This window comes from Durio zibethinus, chromosome 4 (assembly GCF_047325235.1).
Source record: "Durio zibethinus cultivar Kanyao isolate XHJ-2024 chromosome 4, ASM4732523v1, whole genome shotgun sequence".
Classification (NCBI taxonomy): domain Eukaryota; kingdom Viridiplantae; phylum Streptophyta; class Magnoliopsida; order Malvales; family Malvaceae; genus Durio; species Durio zibethinus.
Window position 1 is genome coordinate 6,478,620 of NC_143165.1, and position 16,749 is coordinate 6,495,368.

At 31.0% G+C, this 16,749-nt stretch overlaps 2 protein-coding genes across 3 annotated transcripts; one reads left to right on the forward strand and one right to left on the reverse strand.

Annotated features, from left to right (window-relative positions):
* Nucleotides 1-358: 358 nt before the first annotated feature.
* Nucleotides 359-3,372, reverse strand: LOC111287374 (ADP/ATP translocase 1, mitochondrial-like). Of its 2 annotated transcripts, none has more exons than XM_089759287.1 (4): nt 3,221-3,372; nt 1,517-2,027; nt 1,052-1,423; nt 359-917 (listed from the first exon to the last, which is right to left on the reverse strand). In XM_089759287.1, the coding sequence occupies exons 2-4, from the start codon at nt 2,015-2,017 to the stop codon at nt 621-623; spliced, it is 1,170 nt and encodes a 389-aa protein (XP_089615413.1). In that variant the 5' UTR covers nt 2,018-2,027; nt 3,221-3,372; the 3' UTR covers nt 359-620. The 2 variants fall into 2 exon arrangements, with proteins under 2 accessions (XP_089615413.1, XP_089615414.1); XM_089759288.1 differs by having other exon boundaries at nt 1,517-2,037; nt 3,229-3,338.
* Nucleotides 3,373-13,718: 10,346 nt separating this feature from the next.
* LOC111287975 (zinc finger protein WIP2-like) lies at nt 13,719-16,269 on the forward strand. Its single transcript, XM_022878676.2, has 2 exons — nt 13,719-14,415; nt 15,581-16,269. Exons 1-2 carry the CDS (start codon nt 13,858-13,860, stop codon nt 16,016-16,018), a joined length of 996 nt encoding a protein of 331 aa, XP_022734411.2. The 5' UTR covers nt 13,719-13,857; the 3' UTR covers nt 16,019-16,269.
* Nucleotides 16,270-16,749: the final 480 nt, after the last annotated feature.

Genomic DNA, 16,749 nt, shown 5'->3' on the forward strand with positions numbered 1-16,749 from the left:
AAACTTAAATATATCACACCAAAAGTACGAAAAAATCTAAACCCCACTTAATATCGTTGAAATCATAAAAGAGAAACCGCAGGGGAAGACAAATTAAATGTACGAAATGTAGTTCAGTAATAATATTAGATTATATTATATTATTCAATACTTTTAACAGAGGCAATCTAGAAATTAAAGAGCATGCAACTCAACAGGAATATCAAGGCATCACTCATCGGAGATCAAATAATTCATTTTAGTAGGCAAGGCAAAGAAAATTGTCTCCGCGAGGATAAAATTATTTCATGTGATTTTATCACATCAACTTAACAGATAATACCAATTTCAAACAGCATAAGCTGGGGTGATACCAATCTGAAACAGAATAATTAGAACTTCAAATATAAATATCCCTCAAGTCGTAGAACCAAAAATCCGAGATGAGGCAGTGGCACTAGCCACCAATCTTCCGATCAGGGTTTTGAATCAAAACTTCTATCGGAAAATAAAAATCGTTTGGAGAGTAACTATCCCCTAAATCTGAATTATTGAATAAAATTTTACCGAAAAAAATTTCTCGGGAGTCAAGCTTTATCATCACCATCTAAACCTAAACAAAAAGGGAGATATACCCAAGATTAAGCACCACCAGATCCATACTTCTTTCCAAGCACAATGAGCTGCAACTTGTCATATCCAGCTAGCACACCAGCACCAGCAATGGCACGAAGGATGTTCGCTCCAGCACCCTTAAATAGAGACTTGGCACCCTCATTTTTCAAGATCTGAGAAAATGCATCAAATGAGCTCTTGTATTTGACTGCTTCACCAGAGGTCATCATCATTCTTCTACGAACAGTGTCAATTGGGTAGGATGCAAGGCCAGCACCATTAGTGATAAGCCAACCCAGGGCAAAGCTAGCAAAGAAACTATCCTGCAATTATGAGAGGGAAACATAAAGCAAGATGTCATTACAAAATTACATTATGGAAGTAACATTTACAAAGCTCAATTAATGAAAGTTATTGATACCTCTTATATCACATAGCTTTAATAAAACATACTAACCTGCAAATTACCGGTCAAAACCACTGGCTTCAGAGAGTCATACATTCCAAAGTATAGACCTCGGTAAACAATGATTCCAACACATGAAATATTGAAACCACGGTAAAGCCCAGCAATACCATCAGTTTTTAAGGTCTTCCTATAGACATCAACAAGCCCGTTGAATTGCCTCTCTCCTCCCTTCTTTGCAGCCTTTGCATCATTGGCAAGGCGGGTTCGAGCATAATCCAAGGAGTAGACAAAGAGAAGGGAAGAAGCACCAGCTGCACCACCTGATGCCAAGTTCCCAGCAAACCATTTCCAGTAACCATCTCTGTCTTTCTTGAAGTTGAAAAGCCTCTTGAAGTAATCCTTGAAAGCAAAGTTCAAGGCCTGTTCAAAATGATCAAAGCAATAAGCATAAAACGCGAGCAAAAAAATAAAATTGAACAAAAATTAAAAGGAAAAAAAGTTACAATTGCTAACCTGAGTGGGGAAATAACGAATAACATTGGCAGTGTTTCCTCTCCATAAAGAAAGAAATCCTTCATCTCCAATTGTTCGCTTGAAACAATCACCAATACCCTTGTAGGGTTCAGAGAGCCTACCAGTTTTGATCATTTCATCCTGGTTCTGAATCAAGAGCTTAACACGCTCAATTGGAGCAGCAGCTGTTTTAGATACAGCTGCAGAAACTCCACCCATGAGGAAATCAATAGCAAAGCTGGCAAAGCCTTTCTCTGCAGGGGCTTGAACACAAACAGCAGACGCCATTGAAGGAACCATAGACAGATCACTGGTGGCTCCACAAGCCCGGATAATAGGATAATGAAGTGCAGCATTGGAGTAATTCCCATATGCAACACATCTTTGGAATACAGCAGGCCTCCTGAAAGACCCATCATACCCTTGAAAATCTTGGGAATGGCTAGAAAGGAGCTCGCCTGCTACCTTCTGAATGACAGTTGGGAGTTGCACCTGATCCATTCTGACTTCCCTGCAAGAAAGCACATCAGCACATGAACATACAAAGAGAATACAGTGAAAAAGAAATGCATGTTAACAAATGAGGCAACATCACAATGATTTTGTAACAAGCATAAGCAAAAGGTGCAACAAGGTAAACTAAGGGTATATACCACAGGAGTAACACACCTCAGCAAGAACAAAGTATCACTAGAAGAAAAAACATAAAACAAAATGACATCCAAACAAGACTCATGGATACAAGAACTTAAATCATCACATCACTTTAAGCGAAAACATCCAATAAACACTATATAACAAAGCAAACTATCAACTGAGATGCATTGCCAATCAAAATATCCTAAATGGTCCCAGAAACAACTAATAGGTCAGGTAAGATAGCATGCATAGATTGCTAAGTTCCTATATTATCTGATATTATCGGAGTCACAAAATATAAACATCTCCAAATCTATCACCTGTAAACGAAAATGTATGTAAGTATTTCAATACAACATATGCCTGACAATCTAAAACATGACACGTACACAATACCAAAAAAGCACACAAAGTGACATGATTTAAAATTTTAACAATAACTATATATGAATTTAACAAAACCAAAAAATGTATTTCATATTTTTGTATTTGATGCAAATTGTGACACTTAGAACTGCCCAGTTCATCCTTCGGAACCATATCACATCCCGGATCTGATGAAATAGGATGAATTGAGACGGTATTTTGTAAATACATAATTATCTTGAATATATTAACTATACGAATATATAACATGATAAATTTCAGCAGACATAATTCAATATTACAAAAAAATACATATATGTTAACTCCTATTAAAGTTTGAAAAAGTCAAATGGAGAGCGCCTAAAAGTGACGCAAAGTAGTACCAATTAAAAAAAATCAACAGATCTGAAGAATCCAACAGTGAGTGAGGATTGGATACAAATCAGAAAGGTTTTCACGCCACTGATATGCAAACAAAAGCAGTAAATACCAATAGATCTAATGAATCAAGACTAAATTTTACAAAAATAACACGTTTATCATAGATCAGACAGAAAAAGTAGCAGAAAACAAACAGATCTAAGAGTAATAATAATAAAGAATACTAACAATATAGTAACAGTATAGATCTAAAAGAATATGATGAACTAGAAAAGGTAGAAGCCAAAACGGAGAACATCAGATCTGATATTTGTTTACCTTCGAAAAGAGCGTGATTTGTGGCTGCAACAGATTGTTGGAGATCTCCGCCTTTCGCTTTGTGTTGAGAGGAAAGGCGAGAATAAGAGAGATTTTCTTTCTGCAAAGGCGAGACTTTGAAGAAGAGCTACGGTCCCTCCTGCCTTCTTATTGGCTTTACGAGTTACAGGAGGCAGGTCTTATGTGCGACAGCAATGATTCGTTACGGTTAGTGGTGCGCTGGATGTGAACTCTTCCAAATTTACATGCCTTTATCACCGTTCCTTATGCCGACTTTTTATTGCCAAAGTAATGATTCGTTACGGTTAGCGGTGCGCTGGATGAGAGCGCTTCCAAATTCACGTGCCTTTATCACCGTTCCTTATGTCGACATTTTACAGCGAATGCTTTATCAATAACTTTAGATTTACCCTTTGAATTATATCATTTTTTATTATTTGAATATTTATTAAAAAAAAATTTAATCCTACTTGATTTTTATTTTCGTTAAATATTTTGTCCCACATACCAATAGTAAAGTGATGTGATAACAAATAATATGATGATTCATGATAAATTTTTATTTATCAATAATTATCATGTTAATGTTCAACGATATAAAATATTTTATGAAAACAAATTTTAAATATTTAACAATAAATTTTTTATAAGTATTAAATCTTAAAAAATAATATAATTGAATAAGCAAATTACATATTAAGTTATTTACAATTTGAGATGAAATTCAAGAGAATGACAAAAAGTTCCGTAATTGAATAGCCAAATTATAGTATTAATCTTAATTTATTGCAAAGTTCATTAAAGGGCACAGCATCTTTTTCATGGCCTAGTATTTGTTTGAGTAAAGAAGTAGTGAAAAATAGTTGTTAATTTTTTTTTTTGTTTTTGAAATTTTTAATCTACCATTTAATCTTTTTATCTAATTATATATTTTATTGAAAAATACATTACGTGTTAAAATTTTTTCGAATATGTAATTTTCAAATGTCGACTTCAATAATATACTAATCGATTCAAGAAATAGTCGACAGTTTTTGTTTAATCTATCTATAATGGACAGAATACTTATTTTAGTTTGTAAATGGGTTGATGGAAAAACTTTTGAGTTAATAGCTATCATCAATGGACTGGAAAGATGATATGGTTAGCTATTATTTGGATGTTAATGGCAACTGGGACTGGTCACGGTTAAATTTTTTGCAGAAAGAGGTTGCTCATCAAATTTCTTCAATTCTTCCAATTCCATATGAGGTTGAGGACAACTTTTCCTAATGGAATTTTCATGGTGAAATGAACATATCATCTCATTAAGGATGATTTGTCATCAGATTTCTATTGGAAGTGCTTGTGAAAATCCAACATTTCTTTTGGTTGATTGTGCATAATTCTCTACGTTTGAAAGACTGATTGAATTTTTTGGATACATCAAGAGATCAGATCAAGATTCAATTACTAAAACGAAAATTTATGATATCTATATAAATACTTTGGTTGTTTGTGATTTTGATTGTAAAATTATTATTGTTGAATCGGATTCATTATTATCTATTCAAAAGATTTTGCAATCACTAAATAATAAAAAGCCTCTTTGTCAAGAAATTCATGAGTGTAAGAATTTAACGAAGAGGAATTGGGTTTCTTCCCTAAAACATTCATATATAAACGTTAATTTTTGTGCAAATTGCTTAGCTAACTTGGCTCGAGATTTACTTTAAGGGTTTTTTTTTTTTATCGATTCATCAGAAGATAAAATTTTAATATATATAAAAAAAAAAACTCAGTTTGAAATCAAACTTTTAATGTTTCCTCGAATACCTGTAATCATTAAATTAAAATTTTGAAGACGATATACGTAAGTTTTTACATGATGATCTCAATGAATAAAATAAATCGAGAAATTACTTTTCGATTTAAAAAAAAAAAAAAAGCTATATATTCAAACTTTGCATGCCAACTTTGTGAAAGATATATATTACATAAAAGAAATTGGTCACAATCATTATGATTTTACAAAGCGACCCAAAATATACTGTGCCTTGATATGAAAAATGGTGGTTATTATTTTTCCTTACTCAAGTATAAAAAATTACTTGGATTCATGCAAAATTTTTATAAGGTAACTTTTTTATTTGGAGATGCATAGAGACATAATTGTCAAATATCAATTTCTACTAATGCAAAAAATTATAAAAACATAGACAACTTAATAGAGATGTCAATGGATAGGATACGCATAAGGTAAAATATTTTTTATTCTAATTTTTATATTTTTATATTATATTTATTTTCGTACTCATATTTAATGAATATTTTAAATTTATCTCAATATATATTTTTACGGATATTTAATAAATATGAGTAATCTTCATACTCATAGCTAAAAAAAAAAAATTAAAAACTAAATTTTTCGTAGCTTTTTTATTTTTATCTTATATATTTACGTAATTTTTTATAAATATATATTAAATATTATTTTTCAATTAAAATATATTAATTTTAATTAATCTAAAATAATAATTTATATTATTTAATAAAAATTATATATATTAAATATATATAAATATATATCAGGCATGAATATAAGACGGGTGCTATATTACTTATTTCCATACTCATACCTAATAAAAATTTAAAATCATATCTATTCTATCCTCATATATACAATGTAATACTCATCCATCATCATTTGAATAAAAAATCAAATTTCTTATTAGGTATAGATAAAATTGATATCCCTACAATTTAAGGTATTTTCTTTATATTAACAGATAAAAATAGTAATAATTTTTTTTTCCTTTTAAATGTAATTGATCATGGCATGAAATCTAACAAAGCATGACAGTCAAGTAAGTAGTAAAAACAACAATTAAGTGAAGCTTAACATCACTCACATTTTTTTTTTAATTTTCCTAAACCAAACTGCATAACCCAAAGCAATGGGGAAAATTTTGGAGTTAAAAGTTTTTGAAGGCGGCTTATGGATTGAGCTTCTGAGTTTGTAAGTGGAGAAAGGCCTAATATCAGTTATAGTGGATGCCAGAATGTATGACCCATTAATTTCGGGCCCAGATGGCTTGAATGAATGAATATAAATACATGGCCCATCCATTTTGAAATAACTATTTGAATCAAATTTAATTTGATTTGATTTTTTTTTTTTATAATACATAAAATTTTGACTTTTTAAAATCTAATTTGAATAGAAACCGAATTTTTTTTATAATCCAACATGAACTTAATTATATTTGTTTTATTCAGTTCAGTTCCAGGATTTTTTATTTTTTATTTTGTTTTTTATATATTATTTTAATATAATTTTTAGTATAATTAAATAGATTTAGGTGAAAAATAATTATTTTTATTTTATAAAAATGTAAAAAATATATAAATTAATAAAAATATATAATTTGATTTAATTTAATTTTTTCTTTATTTTTCACTTGTCAATTCAAAATTCAATTTACTTAATATATATATATATATATATATTTAATATCTAAATTTAATTTAAATCGAATAAAATAATGAATCTAAATCAAATCAAATACTATAATTTCAAATTAATTTTTAATTTTTAAAAATTTTTTCTTACCTTAATTATCATAAATAAACAAATAAGGCCAAACCCATACATTACTTCTTCATTGTCAAACAAAACGTCATCCATCATTCATTGGGGTTGGCAAACGGGTCAGGGCGGGCCGGTTTTTACTCACCCCGACTAGACTCAATTTTATAATTATAAAATTCGAATTTGACTTGAATTTTTTTTATTTTTTTATACTCGAATTCGATATTGTATAAATTATACTCGATCCGATTTAATTTAAAATTAATAAAATATTATTTTTTTAAATATAAATATATAAAAACTAAAAATAATTAAAAATAATTTTTTATATAATATCAAATCGAGTCAGATTTACTTAAAATCTGAACCTGATCAACCTCGATTTTTTCTTAATAATACTCAATTCGACTCGATCTGAAATTTAATTTAAAAAAAAAAATTAATCTTATAAAATTAGATCAGATCAAAATCTTTCAATTTCGAATTGAGCTGCTAACTTTATTCATTGCATAACATTAGTAATATAATTAGAGAGAGGATTCGATTTTTTTTTCCGAATTTTTATAAAAAATAGAGAACCATTTATGCCCATCTAATTTAGTATTCTAACACTAAAATCAAAGTACAAACATGAGTGTCCCTCGCATGGTTACCCCGTTTGGCTTTTTGCATGAAGTCCTCGTTAATTCCAATGATTGTAACTGTGCATATTTGACTTTTTTGAGCAATATATGCTCTTACCTTTAAAGATATAAATCAACCGAATATAAAAGAATGCGATTATGTTAGTAATTTATTTGTTTAATTAATTAATCATAAAATATTATTTGTAATAATCTTTTAAGTTTAACAAATAAATAAAAGTTAAACATATTTATGAATTATTTATCAAATACTCTATTAATTTTAATAAATAAATTAAATATAAATAAATTTTATTATATTTATTATTTATTATTTTAATTAATAAATTTTAAAATATTATTTATGAACGTTTGTTATACTTAAAAAATAAATATAAATTAAATATATTCACAAATTATTTGTCAAACATTATATCATTTGCACTCTTATGAAGAATATTATTCCTATTTTATTTGAATCTATACCATTTTTTGGCACTATTTTAGATCTTAATCACTAAAGGTGTAAATGGTTCGAATTTGATTGAATTTGGTTTGATTCGATTTTTTTTAGATATTGTATAATATTATAAATTTTTAAAAGTTAATCCGAATTCAAATCAATTTTTCATATGATTTAAATTAAACTGAATTTTATCAATTCAATTTATTGATTTTTAAAAATTAATTTTTTATTTTTTATATATTATTTTAATATAAAATTTTTATAAATTTATATAGATTTTGAAATAAAATTATTTTTTTATTTTATAAAAATTTAAAAAATATATAAAAATATATAAAATATATAATTTGATTCTATTTTTTTATTTTTTATTTTTATCTGAAATTCAATTCAAATTTAATATATATACTTAATATTTAAATTAAATCCGAATGAAATAAAAAAAAAATCTAAAGTAAAATAAATATTAGAAATTTAAATTAATTTTCAATTTCTTCTATTTTTTTTCTTGTCCTTATTAGCCACTTTGTAAATTTGAAGCAAGAGAAAGTACGGTTTGGCATTCTCTGCACTTTAACATCATATAATTAAAATCACCGTCCCCAGCTCTAACACAATCATACAAAAGCCGACGGTTTCACGGCCCCCACCCCCCACCGTCAAAACAAAATCAGGCCACAAAGTATTTCTTGGTACCTATTACTTGATTTGATTAATGATATTTAGAAAGAAGGAAAAAAACAAACACCCGGTTCCTCTCCATTGAGATTAATTATCCGTCACATCCGCTTGATGTTTTCTAAGTGTTGGCCCCCTTGATTTGCGGGATTCTCGTGTTCTTGATGGCCTTCTGCTTGATGTTAAATACGAGAAAATAACGTTGTTTGATTGCAGCGTTATGCATCGCTTATAGAATTATAAAGGAATAGAATATGAAAGAATAAATGTGTGTATATTCATTCGCATATAATCATTTAATTTTAAAGATATTCAAATTTGATTAAAAAAATTATTTTATTTATTTGAAATTAATTTATTTAAGTAATAAAATATTTACATTTAATTTGTATTTAATTTAATTAATTAATTTTATTTATAAATATTAAATAAATATATTCATGAATGTATATATATAAATAAATGTATTTATGAATAATAAATAAATTAAAATCAAACAAACTAAAAGAAAAATCAAAACAAACATAATAAATTCAACCAAATATAAATAAATCTAAAAATAGTATTAAGATAATTGAAGAAATTTTAAATAAATTTATTTATAAATATAAATAAATCAAATAAATTTTTATTTATATTAAATTCATTTAATAAATAATTTTAAAAATATGAATGAATATAAAAATATTATTTAAAATCATTTATTAAACTTAAAAAATAAATATAAATAAATAAAATTTGAATATATTTACGAATAATATATCAAAATTAAGTTTGTTTGCATCCCCATTGTTTACACGGCTGTTTTATAACTTGGCAGGTGAATTACTGCTTCATTTAAGAAAATGATGAGCATCGACAACTTTCTTTTGATTTTTTTGCTTACTAGCTACTTTTCTCAATGTCGCTTATCTACTTTCAGCTTTATATTTATGTTTCTTCTTTTTCCTCCTTTTACATTTTAGCCTTTTTTAATTTTTTTTTTTCCCTTCTTTCGTTGAAACTAATTGAAAGCTCTTGTACAAGCGCTTCAGATTGATTAAAAAGTGCTATAATTGCTTTGAATTGAAGCTCGTAGCTGTCCCTTTCACATTTGCCTTTCGTCCGCATTGTGCTAACCCTTCAAGATGGCAGTCACTGTCGACCCATTGTTTTCAAGATTTTGGAGCTTTTTGCCAAAGGGTAAAAAACTGTGTTGGCTGGCTAAGCTTTCACTTTCATCTTATCTCATCTATTATTCATTAAAAGCTTCTGTCACTAGCTAGCTGCATGTCTTCCTCATACAAGTCACTTCGCGATGGGAAAACAAAGTTACTACTTGCTATCTAGTTAAACGGCGGCAAAGACATCTAAGCCACACCTTCACCTGCCCGTAATTATTAGTTCTTCAGGTTTCTTGCCATATAGGGCATTCATAAGATAGAGGCATCACGTCTGTCCAAATTTCTAAAACATCGATAGGTTTTATATTTCATACAGACTTCAATATCCTGGGTTAGAAAAAACTTGGGGACTGAACTTTTCTCGAAAGGGTGCCATCTACCCTGGGTTTGATAGTTTGCTAGACAGATTTGAAGTATGAAGGCAATAGTTGTAGGGCCCAAAAACTGAATTGCTGGGTTATTCTTTATGATAGCAAAGTAAAATGGAGCTCTTTTGACCATCGTTGTATGATGTGGTTAGGACCATTGTGTCAGTACTTTTTGGTGAATAAAACTAGCTAAAGCTAGCTGGATTACACAGCTTCTGAAACCAGAACTGTTTGTGTTTGCTTGTAATAAGCCTCTATTGAACGCATTGGTTAGGATGAGAGAAGCAAGTAAATGATGTGATATGCAGCCGAGGCCAGCCCCCCTCTTTAAAATGATCAGTCATGTTGGAAAGGGAAACCCACCTGAGGTCTTTCCTATGCCTCAAAGCTCTCATGAATCATGATGGTATATGCATGGATGAGTTTTTTTTTTTTTTGTGTGAATGTTATGCTTGCATATGTAGTACATGGGTTATATGATATACAGTGAAGTTCCCTAACAACTAATTTCAAGCTAGCCACGGGCTTTTCCTTGAATCTAATTAATGATGTTGAGTGGGACATCCAAAGATGAGCAGCACATCGCTTTCATCCTGATAGCCAGTAGCAGCTGAATAAATTTCTTCTCTTCTCTTTTCCTCTCTCCCCTGAATAATAATATAATAATTAATGACGTCAAATATGAATGTGAACAGTGAGATCCAATCATGGCATTTGGGGTTATCTCTCTCTGCTAGTCCTTCCTGTTGCACTCCATCTCCATTCTGCATGAAGGGAATCCTCAACTGTCACCATCACATGTTGTATGTATATACTATAACCATACATATCATCATATATATATATATATTGTCTGCTTTATAACAAGTATCTTCTGCACTCTTAACTAATCACACGATCACATAGTTCTCTACTTTGAGGTTAGTTTTTTAGCAAACCTATTCCACCTTGCAACATAAAAGAAGGTTTGTTGGCATTGTTATAAATGAAAATCACTGACCAACCTTCTCGTTCGCAAGCACATTTATATATATGCAAATGAATTTAAGGCCTAATGAACTTAAATTCTCTTATTTGTTATTGATGTGACGCACGAATGAAGGGCAAAGAAGCAAGAACCATGAAACAAAACCAGCCAAACCCAAAGCCTTTAGTAAAAGTGGACATATGTAATCCTTTGCACATTAAAATCAATATAGTTTAGATTAAAATTAAAGTAGATATAATTCAAGCTAGTTATCAAAAATGATATGTAGTTGTGCAAATCTTTCCTTAATTTGCAACATTATAAGAACTTATTACCAATTTTTACTAGCATAGATATTATATAGATGAAGGTAAAATAAGTTCTAAATTGTTTTTTAGTTATCATTCATCATCTTATTGTCAAACCCTGTGTTCAATTAATGATAACAAGAACTTAAAAAGTGATCAATATGTATCTATCACTTAAAAAAACTGAATATGAATACTATCATTTTTTTTTCATATAAAAAAATAATGTATATGATTGTAGAAACCACAAGAGAAAACCTTTATTTATGGACATCACATGTAGCTTTTAGTGGTTTAAAGCATTATGGATAATGAATGAAACAAACAAGAGTTGATATAATACGGTTTTTCAAGGGAGGCAGCATTGTTTGGAAATGTCAACAAATTGTGGGGACTTGGAGACTCAAAAAGGCATAGGCTTATGCTCGCATTTCCAAAATACACACATACACACTCGTGCAATCTTGGGAATATTAAATTAAATTAAAAGCATTACGGTCATATATATATGTATAGGACTGTGTTCAAATGACATTATAATATTCACAAACTATAGAGAATGTTATGGTCATATATATATATACTACATATTTTTCTATGTAAGTATTAATAGGTGGTGTATATAGATATACATATAGATTCTTTTTTATAATATGATATATTCTAATTTGCAATAAAAAGATATGAATGCCCTTGGCAATAGTTTGTTGAAATAAGTCCAAAACGCTCAAATCCCAATGCAAAAAGGATTGCAGAAATTTACCTGATGGACTGGCCGACTGGCTGCAGCCAAGATCTTGATATTTGTAAACTTAGAGATACATGCATTTAATTAATGGTTAACTCAAGTTACCCCTATGCCTAGAAAACATGAATGATTTGGCAAAACTAAGAAATTGTTATTTCCAGAATTCCCCTTTGTTGACTGTTAATTATCTGGTTTCAATTAATCTCCTATGAGTTTTGAATGGTCAAATTGTTGGAAGGAAAATTTTGTGCATTGGACTTGCTTCTTGTTTCTTGTGTTAGAAACTGTGTCATGTGTGGAATAATAGAGCATTCTAGTTCTACCAACCCACAACCCTTTTATATCTAGATTTACATATAAAAATATAAAATCTCCATTTCCAACCGAAATAAAAAGAAAATGTCTATCTTCTTCTTCTCTCTTTAAATAAATGATAGACAAATTAAGTTTACAGATTCCCACATGGGAAAATTTTGAATGCATGTTATTTATACGAGTTTTTATATTAATTTAAATTAATTAATTTTAAGTTAATAACGTATTTTTTTCTCTGAACTAAAAGAATATATATAATCATGTTTTCACGAATTGTTAGTAATGATCCATCAAATGTGGTGTCTGAGTGTCCTAAATAAGTGAGGCTCACTTCTCGTATTGAGCTGGCTTCCCACGTCAAAAAGTTTAAGTGCATGTAACTTAAAATGAAATTTCGCATTAACTCAAATCAATCAATTTTAAGTTAATGATGAAAAAAAAAGTTTCACAATATATTTTAACGTGATTTCATGAATTTTGAGGTTTTAATTTGAAAATTCAATACATGGCACTCGATAGAGGGGTATTAATGAAGAAATCAAAGAGGATTGACTTCACTTGCTGTAGCTTTTGTCCATCACTTTCCTTGCCGGCTCCATTGTTAAAACTATTACTTGGATCCTATCCTATATCCTATCCTATCCTAGCCACTGCATCTGCATTTGCCTTTGGTTTTCATTTCAAAAATGCCCTTAGCTTTGTTCCGTTTCTACATTAATTTTCCTGTTCAATATTCAGTTATCATGTTAATACTGGAAACTTCTCTAGGTGTTATTGGAGAAGCATTTGATTCACAATCACGGCACAAAGAACTGCGTACAGCCCAAGACATATTCAATGACTTAACATAAGATACCAACCAGTTTATAAATTAAACCTTTCACTACTTTTTGAATTGTTTTATTACATATACATATACATAAACCAGAAGCCAAAAAGAAGATACACTGGAACAGGGAGAATACTGTGTATTGAGGAAAATGCATGTAAAAGGAACAAAATACACGCCCACCAAAGCAAATGGAAATGGGCTTAGCCAGCCTCAAACCACTTTGTTGGTTGGCTCAAGCAAGATAATGGTTTGAAATAACAGAATGTCCCCTCCACCCCTTTGTTTCTCTTAACTCTATGAGGTGCAACTGCAACTCTCTCTCTTAGGAGACAACTGTCTAATCTCTGACTTCGGTCTCTGCCTTTTTACTTTTTTCTGCTTTCACAACCTTCTCTCATATTAAATCTTTCACCTTGATTTTCCCCTAACTTTTTTGCTATTTTTTACCTTACAAAAATTACCCTAATTAAGCTCTTCACTCACTGCATGTATATGTATATGTATCTCTATTTATATAAGTATGCGTGTCTCATCATTCTAGTTGCCAAAGTACAAGCAATCCACTTTATAATAGTTTCTTTTTCCAATCTTTTCAACCATGACAGACCCATGCTCCAATCTCTTCACTGGATGCTTCAACTTCATGCCTCTCAATCCCCAATACACTTCTTTCAGTGCTCCAACTCCAAATCACCCAAACCCTTCTTCTCAAGCTCACACAAACAATATAATCTTCAACAAATCTTCCATTCAGTGTCAAAGCACACATCCTCCCTCACCTCCTTGCCAAGAAGCTCTTCCTCTCATCAATTATTTAAGTGCCACGAGGCAAGAAGAGAATGAACCCTCGAGCAGTTCTATGGAAGAGGATAAGAACATGGATAAAGAAAGCCTCTTTTCCAGCACTGTTGATGATGAAGCTGTAACTGTAGCCCTACACATAGGCCTACCTAGCCCTAGTTCCGATCTGAGGTTTAGGCTCTCTCAGTCTGCAGATGTGACAGACAATTTAGGAGGGAATGGTAGTGCAGTTTCTGGGTTTCCCTTAAGCAAGGGGCAGTATTGGATTCCTACCCCTACTCAGATTCTCGTTGGTCCTACACAATTTTCATGTCCTGTCTGTTGCAAGACCTTTAATAGATATAACAACTTGCAGGTATGCCTCATTGCATGAGACATGATCCGTGAAATTTTCCTTCTTCTTCTCCTTAGCTTTAGCTTCTCTCTTCGTTAATTCTTCCATTGCCTTTTTCTTGATTAAGTGGCTAAGAGCCGAGGGGCAAGTTAATGTTGATATTTGATCTGTGATAAGGTTTACATTAGCTTTCTTATGCTATCAGCTTTTATGGTGTCTCTTAAGTATCTTTTTGCCTTTAGCAAACTATCTAATTGTTTTTAGGTGATTTAATATATATTTGCACATATATTAAGTCACTTACTAAGGTCAGCATAGCTTTGGATCTCCTTGATTTAACTGTTATTCTTGAATATGTTCCTTTTGCTTCCTGGAATTTTGAAGAGTGCGCTGAACCCCTGCTGAATTGCCAGTAGGTTAATGCAAGACTGATGAGATTTTCAGCGTTTCCAGGGTTACTTCAGACGGATCAGTTGATCTTTTGAATGTCCAGTCTTTAGAAAACTGTTTGCTACTGTAACATTTATAAAGTCATTTCTCATGTCTGCAAAAAGAAACACCCTGGATTCAGATGCCTTTGCATCCGAAGCAGTAGATAATATTAGTCTGACACTGCAGCCTGTAAATTAGAGACCTCTAATTAATACCTATTACAATTAACGAAGGCATCTCATGTTAAATTCCCAATAAAATTGTTGAAACCTTGAAAGATATCTCATCGATCCTAATTGTTATGTTTGGGGTTTATTTACCAGTTCAAACTCTTAGATATTTGATTTGATGTGTGCAACTGCCAACACCCATCCATCCCGGCCCTTCTTTCTCTCTTCCTCTCTTTGTAGGACTTGATTTTTTATATTTGAAGATGTTAAGAACTAAACCCTATTACTGAAACTAAGAGTTAGCATACTCATAACTAGTTAATAGGATATCATGTTATTCCTCGAGGAGATGTCGTATAAGATTATATATGGTTTAAGGGTTCTTGCAGTACTTATTTCGTTATAATGAAGTATTTTCTCTCAGTTTTTGCAAATTTCTATGGGCTCTTATATATAGTGCATATTGTGCATATATATATATAGCTTTCTTTCTAATTATAATGACCTGATTGCTTCCTACGACTCTATCTGATCTCTCTAACTCCCATCATGGATTTGTGGCTTCATATATGCATATTGTGCAGATGCATATGTGGGGGCATGGATCGCAGTACAGAAAGGGACCTGACTCTCTAAGAGGAACGCAGCCAACCGCCATGCTAAGACTCCCATGCTATTGCTGTGCACCGGGTTGTAAGCACAACATCGATCACCCAAGAGCAAGACCTCTCAAAGATTTCAGAACTCTCCAAACACACTACAAAAGAAAACATGGAATTAAACCCTTCATGTGTAGAAAATGTGACAAGGCTTTTGCAGTGAAAGGAGACTGGAGAACCCATGAGAAGAATTGTGGAAAGATTTGGTATTGCCTTTGCGGGTCTGACTTCAAGCACAAGAGGTCTTTAAAAGATCATATCAAGGCTTTTGGTCCTGGTCATGGGGCAGTTGGCATCGATTCTATTGATGAAGATGATGAACCCGGATCAGAATTTGAGCTTGATGTGAGTCTTCCATGTTAAATAAAATCCAGCTCGCACCTACTAACTACATTTTTGGTTAGATTAAGTTGTTGCTTCCTTTTTTCTTTTCCCCCCTTAAAAATAAAAAAATTAAGAGCCATGGCGAGTTGTTCATATATATAAACAGTGTTTATCTATGTAAGTCTTCCCGTGTTTGTTTTCTCTTCTTTGGTTTCACTGATCAGTTCTGTAAATCCTTCCACCTTAAACCAAATGTTGTTCATCATTTATAAGCAAATGAATGGTTATTTTTGGCATGTAATAAGCTGAAAATTAAGTTTAGCTATATGTGTGTGTGTGTGTGTGTGTGTGTGTGTGTGTGTGTTTTTGCACATGCATGCAAGTGTAGATAAAGAAATGAATGACACCATCATCCAGTTTCCTCTTAGATTAGCTGGCTATTTGGGTGTTTCAATCAAACAACACTAATACTACATATTCTTGTTATTTTGTTGAATTAATCCGGTTAAAAATAATGGAGTAATAAATTAGATTAACCCTACTGGATTGAGCTACAAGATTTTTCATTCAAAATGCCACTGTTGACTGTTCAATACAACTAGCTAGGTCAAGCATCCTCAAAACAACCCACCATCTAATTAAGGTTAAAGAGCTTTTTCATTATTGTTTATAACATCAATTTTATGGGTTATTTTAATTAATTTTGGTTAAGTAATTGGAATTTTATTTTTTCCTTTTTTTTGGGGGGGGGGGGGGGGGATGGGGGAAAG

What these genes read in the sequence shown, in the direction of transcription:
- LOC111287374 (XM_089759287.1), bottom strand. Translation starts at nt 2,017, where the DNA reads ATGGATCAGGTGCAACTCCCAACTGTCATTCAGAAGGTAGCAGGCGAG. An exon ending in TTCGTTATTTCCCCACTCAG is followed by an intron (nt 1,424 to 1,516) that starts GTTAGCAATTGT and finishes CATTTTGAACAG; the next exon opens with GCCTTGAACTTTGCTTTCAA. An exon ending in TTTTGACCGGTAATTTGCAG is followed by an intron (nt 918 to 1,051) that starts GTTAGTATGTTT and finishes TCATAATTGCAG; the next exon opens with GATAGTTTCTTTGCTAGCTT.
- LOC111287975 (XM_022878676.2), top strand. Translation starts at nt 13,858, where the DNA reads ATGACAGACCCATGCTCCAATCTCTTCACTGGATGCTTCAACTTCATG. An exon ending in ATAGATATAACAACTTGCAG is followed by an intron (nt 14,416 to 15,580) that starts GTATGCCTCATT and finishes CATATTGTGCAG; the next exon opens with ATGCATATGTGGGGGCATGG.